The sequence below is a fragment of the Choristoneura fumiferana genome, chromosome 14 (assembly GCF_025370935.1).
Source record: "Choristoneura fumiferana chromosome 14, NRCan_CFum_1, whole genome shotgun sequence".
Taxonomy (NCBI): Eukaryota; Metazoa; Arthropoda; class Insecta; order Lepidoptera; family Tortricidae; genus Choristoneura; species Choristoneura fumiferana.
This window is the reverse complement of record NC_133485.1, coordinates 5,665,408-5,677,141: the sequence shown is the minus strand read 5'-3', so window position 1 is coordinate 5,677,141 and position 11,734 is coordinate 5,665,408. Positions and strand designations below refer to the sequence as shown.

Sequence of the window (11,734 nt, the reverse complement as noted above, 5' to 3'; positions counted from 1 at the left end):
GTACACATAAATTTCTAATTTATTTTCTTTTACAAACTGTAAGATTTCAAAGAATTGTATTTTTTGCTGTGAAAAACTACTTTCTGCAAAGTCTTATGCGTCCCGAAAAGTCATCAAAGGCATTGGTGTTGTTAAAAAATTACATGATAACGACTTTTTTGCGCCCTGCTTGTTGATTTTAGGTGCTTTTAGTGATCTTACTCGTATTAAGTTTCGTGAGAATTGTCATAAATTAAACCGGTTTATTTACGTTCAATATTTAACTAAACGTTAATTCAAATTTATCCAAAAAAGTCGTTGGTTACGCGACGGGTTAAATGCGCACTTGATTTTTCGGGATAGGTAGGGCACATTTTTACGACATTTTTATGACTACTTGTCGCTTAACTTGTTTGATAACTTTAGCTGCCAGCTTAATATATAACAAGGATAACGGATAAAAAATAATAGGTGTTGATAAATATCACTTTAACCTCCTGAGTCCTCGCTCACTTTATAAAGGACCAATTAACACTAAGAATAAAAGCCCGAATGTTTTTTAAAATGTAAAAATAGTTCATTGAATAAAGAATTTTAAGAATTTTGAAATAATATCCAAAATAACAAAGCAGGGCGAAAAATGTCAGGACTCAGAAGGATAATACGCCGTGAGAGCGACATTTTTCATTTAACAAAGTCCGTAACCTCGTCCGTTTGTCACAGGCTCATGATTTACCAGCTATAAAAAGGAAAAATTATACTCACATAACAAATGTGAAGAGGGAATTCGAAAAGATTAATTAGTCATGGGTGAAAGAATCGGTCCCTTTTTAAGCGTACTTAACCAAACTCTGTCAAAGCCACTGAGCTCCAACAATTGAATCGCTATTGTCAGTAAGAAAGGTAGGAACAAAAATATTTCATACACTAATCAATTGATAGGTAGGTATACTTTTGAACGTAGCCAGTGGGGAGGAGGTTGAGGGTTCAAACACCAGAAATGATAAAAACATTGGGTTAATATTGTATTGATCAACTACATTGGATATACATAATTCCATTTACTCGAAAAGTAAACTTTCTACAACTTTGTAATAAAATAAACATAACCTCACTTACCCGATACATTTCAAATATAATTAATAATAATTATTTAAATTTACTTCTTAGTAAGGGAAACTATCTCAAATGCAGCAATATTCCAAATGATAGCTACATATAAGTATAAGTCACCAGCCAAGTCATGAACAAGGGTCTCTTAACACATTCACCAATTAAATATAGTCCACGTTATTGAGTGCCATCTGCGAAAGTTAGAAAAAGCTCGAACTCAAGTGATGTGATTACGACCTTAAACATCCCCCGAGACTCATGCTAGAAGGGTTAGGACGCATATATGGAGGGTTAACTATCGCGGATGCTGATGATTCTATTAGCATTTAAAATAACGATGAACGACTCATAAACTACTTGTGACTATCAGCATTAATATCTCTATGTATAATATAGACAAGACAGGTGACAAGTGGCTATGACAATTTTGAAAATAGGTTAAGTATCATCTTGAGAAATTTAAAAAACTGTGCTTTATATTGGCTACAGCTATACAATTCAGACCAAATTTTCAATCTCTACCTCACCTATTTAAATTAAACTAATCTAAATACAAAACATAATGCGGGGTAACATTTTTAAATTGTTTGAAAGTTAACCTACTATATTTATCTTAAAACAAGTTCTCAAGCTTTATTAATAAATTATATATCAAGAGAACAATAAACGTCACAATAGAACTCTGCGTACTCCTAAATATGATCCCGGTTTAGCTCTACAATATTTCCCGGATGTGGTACCAGTACTTAAGTACCTAATAGTTTTATTTGGGTTGTCGTTGCCTCAACACCTGTTGTGAGTATTAAACTGTGCCAAGCTATAGCGAGAACGAGGCGTCAATTATATTATACAACTGAACTAATATTTTTAACCGTAGGTACTAGCTTTTAACCGCGGCTTCGCTCGCGTAAACCATTCGATCTCTCAATCGGATTGAAATTCCGGGATTTTAACACATTCTCAAGGGAATTTGCAAAAATTACATCGTGGTCTTCATTTATATTATACTAGTTTTTGCCTGCGGCTTCGCTCGCGTGGAATTCAGCATCGCGCGCTGTTCCCTCGGGAACTGTGAATTTTTCCGGGATAAAAAGCAGCCTATGTCACTCTCTGGCCCATAAAATATCTCTATGCCAAAAATCACGTCTATCCATCGCTCCGTTTCGACGTGAAAGAAAGACAAACATACAAACACAAAGACACACTTCTGTGCAAAATTTCATACGTGTAGACTAAACGGTTAAGATTTTGGGATACACAGTACAGATAAGATAACTATTGAACAATGTTTTCCCGTCCTATTTTGTCGGATACATTTAAGTTGTATTGTGTTGTAAAACTCTTTATTTTAAACACATGAAATTAACAGAAAGCATGTAAGTTCTTAGTTTTAGTTTGTTTTTTATCAAGCAGCTGGCAAACAAGCAGGCGGGTCACCTGATGGTAAGTGATCACCGCCGCCCATGGACACCAGCCTGCCATTATTAGGACTGCGGGTGCGTTGTCGGCCTGGCAATAGAAATTCAATAAGCTTCAATAAACTTCAGTAAACTAGTTGAGAAGGCAAGATAAATACGAGCTTTCCCGACAAAATACGATAGCAAAACGTTATTTACTACATGTGTACATGAGTCACATATACCTACCTATAGGAGTATCGGAATAAAAAATTGGCCTATTTGTTATTCCAACGTAGCTAGCAAGATACCAAATTTCATCCAAACCATCCAGCCACACGCACACACTGTGGTGCCGTTAAAATATCTCGGGGCACGGTAGGGTAGGCTGGGCACTACCTACCTTTTCTCGATTTTCTTATTTTCTATGTAAAAGTAATTTTCTTGTTTAATGAAACCTATCTAGATCCTATATAGAGGCCTATAGTGAAGCACCACGTCTCGGATTCATAAGTCATCGTCATCACTTACAACAATCACTGATTAAATAATTTCATCTTAAAGACACTGGGGAGATTTCAATATACAAAATTTATGAATAATTTATTGTACCTAAACCATGCCCAACATGGCGTTCAAACACTTCACGCGCCCTCCTATTTCCAAAACCCACATAATCGTACAAATCTCTGAATATTCAATCTCCCAAAACATCCCTGCATAATTTTCAGGTAAACAACTCAGCGTATTCGTCATAATAATATGTATTATGTTACATACTCGAGCAAACCCAAGCGAAATTGTTTTTAGTGCGGGCGTCTGCCGTGGCCGCATAACAACCGTTTGCAGTCCTACCTCAACATGCCAACCTTGCATGTGGAGATAATAACAGCGCCTCACCACTACACATAATATTGGACATAATTTATATTCTAAGATAATAATGTGGATCGGCACCTTTACCCTTAGTGCAAGTTTTCGGTTACAAAATACGTCTCGATCGCGTTCGCGTTAAAATCTCAATTTGTATGGAAACACGAACAGCGCCTCTAGCGGAACGTTTGCGATGTTCGTGTTTCACGAGCCGAGGGTTCACGGGGAATGCAGGCCGCTTCCAACCGAAGTAACTGGAGGTCCATGGGGGATGCCTGTGTCGAACAGAGGACGTCCTACGACTGATATGATGATTAATTACGAGTAGTCATGTAAGGATAACTTCTTTCATATTCGACCACCCTACCACTATTGATGTAAGGACGCAAGAGATTTCTCGGAATTCCTTCCCTCTTTTTACGTAAGGTTTTTTTTTAAATATGCATGTCGCATCAGATAGTCAATTTCTCTCAAGAACATAAAATATTGCTGTCTACAGGGTGACATTGGAGACGTAATCAGAAACTACTTTTTTGGGCTCGTTGATTGATAGCTATTTAACATGCACTAGTCCTCACACGAAAAAAAAACCGTTTATTTTTTGTTAATATTTCCCTTAATTAAATCACCAATGCAGTAAATCATGGTTTTAACAAAAAAATAATGGTTTTTGTTTCGTCTAGGGACTAAAGCATGTAAATAGCTATAAATTAACTAGTCTAAAAAGTAGTTTCTGATTGCGTCTCCGATGTCACCCTGTATAGTTGGTACCGAGTGTGGCGTAAGTATAATTTTATCCAATGCTTAAGGAATTCAAATTGACACAATTAAAGAGATTTTTAATGTAAAATAACCTATGAAGTCCTTGGTTTTGTACTTTGCAAAGATTGATGAGTTCCCAAATGATTAGACATAATGTTTCACGATTTTCCCGAAGCAAAGTGAGCCTACTGTAGTTTATCATTCCTCGTAGATGATATCAACTAAGCGCGCCCTTCCTCACAGAATTAATTAAGGTCCCGCCGAAACAGCCCTTACATTATGAATACGCTCAGCGAACTAAAGTTCATTTCGGGGACCGTGGCCAGCCTTCATTATATTAACGTCCACCTTAAAATATAAGGCGAACAGTTAAATCTGAGATACGGCGGTAAACGACGAATTACGCCGCCATATTTAGCTAAGGTTTTGAGTAATTGGGTCAATTGACAGAGTTGAGTTGCTGAGATAAAGTTAAACGTTCTAGCGTTTATTGAGGAAAATATAGTGGTGGTTCTAAACTGTATTGGACATTCCGAAAGAAGGTAATAACTTGAGCAGATCAAACACGTTAAGTTTTATTTCACTTTTTAGATTGGCTGTTGAAACGGCTCTGTCAACTATACTGAGTGTTATCAAACGATGAACCTTTATTTAAATGGAGAACCTTTACTTTCATTTCATTTCCAAGTTTAGGTTTATTTAATACCTTAGGCTGCTATTTACTATTAAACTACTAATAATTCTCAAGCAATCCTAGCCGCTATAATTTTCCTTGTAAATTTGATATATTTACCACCATTCTGAATTTTTTCAAATTTTTGCACCCAACAGTTTAGATTAGGGGGGGGGACGTTCGATTTCAATGAAAATTTGCACTTTAAAGTTGAATATTTCGCAAACAGATCACTGAATAGAAAAATTGTCTGAGCAACCCCCAATGGTTTTAAAAGACCTATCCAACGATACCTCACAATATAGGGTTAGTAGAGAAAAAAAAAACCCACTTTACGTCTATGGGAGGTACCCTAAAAAATTTTTTTTTTACTTTTTTTTATTGTACCACTTTGTCGGCGTGACTGATATATATTCATGTCAAATTACAGCTTTCCAGTATAGTTGAGCTTACCCGCGGACAGACAGACAGACAAACGAACAGACGTGGCGAAACTACAAGGGTTCCTAGTTGACTACGGAACCCTAAAAAGGGGTTCGAGAAATCTTACGTATCTTGACCGGGATTTTTGATCCCCCCTACCTCCATAGGGTAGGGGATATGTTCTTTTACGGAAGTACTAGGTACTGTGTGAATTATTCGACATAAACGTTTTATCAGAATTACTCTTTATTAATCAAGATTTGAAGTTAACTTCTAATAACACTTTTTCTTCGGTATTCTGTTTTAATACAATATTAGTAAATAAATAATATTACTATCGTTACATTCTGTAATTATCAATAATTTTTGCCTGTGATTGGTCAAGGACCCTTTTCTCAAGTGTATGGGAGTCAATTTGTGATTTTTGTGTAACTCGTACCGATTATAAATAATAAAATAAGAATTGTAGAATAAAAATGACACTTTTGTGATACGAAAATTGTTAATGTTATAGGGTAGGGTGAAAAATATAGAAATTATGTAATTTTAATGAAAAAAAATATATTTCGTTAACTGTGATTTTATTTATATCCTAAGATGTAAATTTAAATATCTCCAACTACTTATATACTATGGTTCAGATTACAACATATTAAAGAACAGTCCGAAAATTATTTTTTCTTTATTTCGTCCTTATAGGCGACTCACTCTAATTAAAGGCTGATTTTTCACGATCTGGAAATCACATTAACAAAATCATAACTGAGTTTCAAAGAAAAACACCTTGAAATACATAATCAATCATCATCTATGTAACTTCCAATGGGAACATCCATAAAATGAGTTTCAAACTTCTTTTAACGTTTTCTCAAAAGTGTAATACTTAGCATGTGTAGGTTTAATGTTTCTTAGAAAAAAAGTATGTGACTTAGGGTCATGGTTATTTTTGTATTAGATAGCTTATTTAACGCAGATTTAGGATACCTTAACTATACCTGCCATAAGGACCCTTTTGCTACGGATTGTCACAAATATGATTTTAATCTAAACTATGTTTTCACGCCCGTAATAACAAACAGACTTTGAAAGCCACACTTAAAAACCTCACGCAACAGTGGCGCCATTCAGAAAGACAAAAAACGATAGCCCTCATTGAACCCTGGATTTGAAGCCCTGTGGTCAGAGACATCCTGTATTTGGAACAATAAACTGTTTACAATAGTAGATAAATCAGTGACTGGTTTCCCATCAATCTGCATTATTAAAACCAACATTCGCACAGCTTTCTTGTAAAGTCAAAGACGGATTAATCGAGTACGGCTGATTCAACCCGCCGACTGCGGCAAGCGGCTGGAATAATACGGATACCAGTAACCAATTACGATTAAATAATCGATGCGGATCGGACGGCAAATTCACGTTACCCACGATTCAAGTGTTAATTAATTTTATAAGTCGACTTTAAATTATATAATTATAGTTTTTGATTGTTTTTGAATTTTGTGGTGTTAATCTCGACTTTATTAAAGGCAAGAGACCTACACATCAGAGAGAACCTACACATGAGACAAACCTGGAAATCTACTATAATCTTTATACTTATGTGGTTTTACTGGAAAGAAAATTTCTCAGATTTTTTAATTTATAAAAGCAAAACAATAAGGTTCTTTAAGGGTCTTTGTCACTATTTTAATAGCACTATCTGTCATCTTGTAATTATTAGCCTTATTATAATTTATTTATTTATTTGTTGCTGTTTATCTCACTACCTATATTTATTGTGGACGTATATTATATGTACGTATAATTATGTATGTATTCGTAGATGTATTGCTGTTACGTTTAAATTTTCTTATCTACTTTTGATGCACCACCTGTTGTAAACTAGTCCTTCCTTCTTTCTGTAAAAAAGGTTGCCTGGAAGAGATCGCTCTTAAGTGATAAGGCCGCCTATTGCTCACCTTGTATTTTTTTTTCTCTGTGTATCTGTTTTCTGTATCGCTTACTAGGTATGTCTGGTGTACAATAAAGAGTCTTTGTATTGTATTGTATTGTATTGTTCGCCAGACGGCCCGACGGGTGAAATAAACGTGGGACTTGACCTTTCCTTAAGTTATATCTCTTTAAAATATCAAAACGCCTACGATAAATCTAAAGCCTGTATCTATTGCCTAGCTAGATTACTCAGCTCGCTTAACATGCACCCCTTACGCGGGCCCAGTGCGATATCGGAACTTCTCACACACCATGGAATTGCTTCGAATGTTTTGTAGGTTTCCTCACAATGATTTCTTTTACCGTAAAGCTCGTGGTAAATTTCGAATGTGATTTCGCACATGAAGCCTGCGAAGCAATTCAATAGTGTGTGCGAACTATGCATCCGGGCCCAAGTGGGAACTTCTGCCCACGCTCTTCCAAAACTGAGAGGAGGCCTGTACCCAGCAGTGGGATGTTCATAGGCTGTGGTGATGATGATGATTATACCCTCGCGGCATCGAATTTGATCGGAAGTCTGTGCCAGAAACTTTAATTGTACACAACGTTTTCCGCTAAAGGTAGACTTCCGACTAGAGCGGCTCTATCGCAACGACCGCAGCGTCAGATCAGAGCCGCTGCGTCATTATCGCCGAGCGATTTTTTTGTTTGAATATCACAACAAAGTGGACTGAGTTCGCATGGAATAACAACAAACTGACACGGAGTCGCGCTGCTCGTCATGCAGCGGCAGTGACGCGCAGCAGTGGCGATATAGAGCTCTAGTCGGAAGTCTACCTTAAACGCTAAAGGTAGACTTCCGAGTAGAGCGGCTCCGGCGACACTAACGCAGCGGCAGTAACGCGGCGATTGAGCGATAGTATTATGCAGTACGGAACCGTATGAACTAACGTTCGAACGCAGCGTCACTGTCATCGGCGACACACTGCATAATACTATCGCTCTATCGCCGCGTTACTGTCGCCGGAGCCGCTCTAGTCGGAAGTCTACCTTAAACGCTAAGCTAGCCGCTTACGCCGTGGCCTTCCCTTAGTATCGTTTAATGACTGACGCCTCGAGAAAACCATTCCACACAAATGAAACGTTTGCATTTACCATTCAATAAACTTAATGCGAAGTGATTGAAGCCAAGCTTTAATTTGTTATTGTTATTTTGCAACGGTTTATTGGTTAATAAATGAATTGGGTTATTCGCAAAATGGTTTTCGTGTTGTGATTTTCGAATGGCTCGGGTTTTCGTAAATAATACAGTTTTGTCACGTGCTAAACGTATGTGAATTTAGTTTGTGGAGTTAGGTAGGATTTAAATTCAATAGAGTCACGTTCAACATACAAATCTACGACCCATTTTGTAGATAAAGTGTTTGAATTCAGCTGATATATACCTTTGGGTACGTTCGTTTTATTATTTAATCTAATAATAATCGGGCTGATTCGTTGCTCCAAGAAGAAGGGCCACGAATTAGTCTGAAACATGCCGAGCTACACTCGATTTAAGACGTGAGTTATCCAGATTTATTTCATTAACCATATTTTGCTTGAGTTAGGCTCCGTTTCCACCAGGAATGTAGCGGTGCTAGGATACGTAAATGAAGCGTTTCTATTGGTTCATGAAAAACACATTCCTCGCAATACATTATCGCACATCTTTAGCTGTTTCCATCATTATCATCATCATGTATCATTTTGCCGATCACGATCACGCGTATCGTATCGAGCTCGCGTATCCTAAGTATGGACGCTCACTTTGGGCACACCGTATCACTAACAACGTTGCGTGAAAAAATATAACGCCGTATCGGGGAAAAACCGCCCTGAGAGCGATCACGGCGTGTCGCGTATCAAATCATAACTTCGTATTGTGATACAGTATCAAAATATGTCCATACTTACCGATCTTGATACGCGTATCCGATCGCGAGTGTGCGGGGTATATAATATGTACGCGTATCAACGCGCTGCATGTTCGCGGTGTTTTAGCGTCCACACTAGCGATCTTGATACGCGTCGGTGTAACGCGACGGAGATACGATACGACAAAATGGTACAAATGTGGACCCAGCTTTAGGTTGAAAAGCATCCTAAACAAATTATTCAAATTCTTAATTGTTGACATATTCCTTGTCCACAGGTCCTGTCGTCTTGTGGCCCGATGTCTGTCTCTTTCTTCACGGTGGTGGTCTTCTTCGGTTCGTTCTACCTCATCAACCTGATGCTTGCCGTCGTGGCCCTCAGCTACGAGGAGGAGTCGCAGATCACGCAGGAGGTGACTTTAGATTACAACCTAAGAATTAGACTTAAGAGGTGCATGTTGTATTTAAGTATCTAAGGTATACTGGTCATTTGCTTATTAATAGTCGTCACGTGGACTTTCACCGGCTATATATTCATCGTTTTTTTTTAACTGACGAAAAAAAACGGAGGAGGTTCTCAAGTTGACGCGTATATTTTATATATCACCACGCATAACTTTTTACAGAGTAGTCCGATTTTAAAAATTATTTTTTTTATTGGAAAGGGATAAGCCTTGAAATTGGTTTCATATAAATTTGGAAAAAACAACCCTATGGGTGGGAAAAATTATGAAATAAAAACTTTTTAACAATAAAATTAAACCGCCGAAAAAACTGAAAAGCAAAAATAATAGACCTTTTTTATTATACCTTAATCTAGGTACCAGTTTTAAGTCGGTAAACATATATACTTAAACATATTAAACATCCAAGACTCGAGAACAAACACTCGTATTTTTCATACAAATATGTATCTGCCCCGACTGGGGATTAAACCTGGGATCTCAAACTTCGTAGTCAGAATGGTTAGAGAGACCAGCCCAGTGGCTGTTTAGAGATGGATATTAATGTTCCAGAACCTGCTCAGTCCATGCTCATTCATTTGCGACTCTTACTAACATACAACACGATAACAAAAATGTATCCAATAAAATCATCAGGAAAGAAAAAAGGACCTCAACGAGCATAGAGACGATTCGACGTTCAGCTTCGACCCTACGTCGCTGGCCGTCCGGACGTTAGCCAAAGACTCCAAGAAGAGGATAGACGCACGGAAAGGGCTGCTCCTGGCGTCGTATTCGAGGAAGAGGACTAGGCGGCGCAAGCGCGGCAAGAGCGCTATACACCAGCGCGGCCGCGCGGCACGAAATTTCCGCCGTCGCCAGCCAACGTACGTACCTTATGAGATGATGACTTTTATCTAAGATGATGACTTTTATCTAAGAGGAGGAAAAAGAGTATGAGGGTCACCTGATGCAACACGAGGGGTATCACAGGTGCGTTGCCGGTCCTTTGAGAGATTGTTAGGTTCGTTTTTAAAGATCCCTAAGTCTCAGGAAGCGGTTCCATAGTTTAGTCGTATGTGGAAAAAAGTTCCGCTGCGGAGACGGTGCTAGATTGCCATCCATCAAAGTGGTGAGGATGAAATTTAATAATTGACGGCTAAGCGAAGAACGGTAGTGAAACCTAGCACTAATAACACATAACTTAACTTACAACCCTTAACCTTGCCACGTCGCGTAGTTCATTTTCATTCTGTCTAGGTATTAACAAAACTTGGTTCTTGTACAGAACTCTGTGTGGCTCGGGACAATCCCAAAATTCCAATAATTGATTAAGTAAAATAGGGGATTAAGGATTCTTTCGTATTTCTACCCGGCCAAAATTATATATTTCAAGTAAATTATAACGAAGTAGGTATTATTGATTTCATAAATTGCTTTTTACGAGTAGCGATCGTCCCTCTTCTAGGGATTAGTCTGAATACCAGGCATGCCAACGAGTATAGCACACGCTGAGGTTGCTTAACCTAGCGTAAGTTCGTTTAGCATAGTTAACCTTGTTTTAGTTTTTACTTTTTTTATATATTTTTTTATTTTGTTCGTTTTTAGTTTGAATTTTAGCTAGGTTTTGGCGATAAAGGTTATTTTATTTAACTTTAAAACAGTCGCACATACAAAAACCGATTCCTAACCAAAGAGAAAAGCTGGTGGAACGTTAGGCACGAGACTTTGCTTGTCTATTAAACAAGATAAAGCCATAAATTCCACAGAGCAAACGACACCATCACACGATTTTATAACGCGACCTCTCCTTTGTGCTTGAGTACAATCCTATGAAATAAGAGGTCGAAGCAGGTAATAAAATAACGCCGTTCCCTCGTATCGAACATTGGGTCCAATTGAATTTGCAGACATCGGACGACTATCCTTCGGGAAGCATTCGTGGATATTTGCGTCATGATAACCGGCAAAGTGCCACGAACAGAATATGCCAGAATTATCCATTCCACTCAAAAAATGCTGTAAGCGAAATTGAAAGGCTACACTCGAAATCATTTCGTCCTTGTCGTTTCTACTGTAAACGACAGGGCCGAATTGTTTGTATAATGCTTTAGCGGTGTCCGTATTCGTATGTAATTGAATCGAGTAGCTGTCACCACGGATCACCGGCACTCGTGCGAACGTAACTGATGGAAAGTTGCACAAGTTGGGGTCGACATTTAA

At 37.9% G+C, this 11,734-nt stretch overlaps 2 protein-coding genes across 2 annotated transcripts in view; one reads left to right on the top strand and one right to left on the bottom strand.

The window, feature by feature from the left end:
• The window catches only part of LOC141434868 (alpha-N-acetylgalactosaminidase-like), a 544,783-nt gene that overhangs the window by 422,501 nt on the left and 110,548 nt on the right, over nt 1-11,734 (bottom strand). The window lies entirely within an intron of this gene.
• On the top strand, nt 3,118-11,536 carry LOC141434968 (sodium channel protein 60E-like). The gene is made up of 4 exons (XM_074097465.1): nt 3,118-3,168; nt 9,347-9,481; nt 10,169-10,398; nt 11,422-11,536. Exons 1-4 carry the CDS (start codon nt 3,118-3,120, stop codon nt 11,534-11,536), a joined length of 531 nt encoding a protein of 176 aa, XP_073953566.1.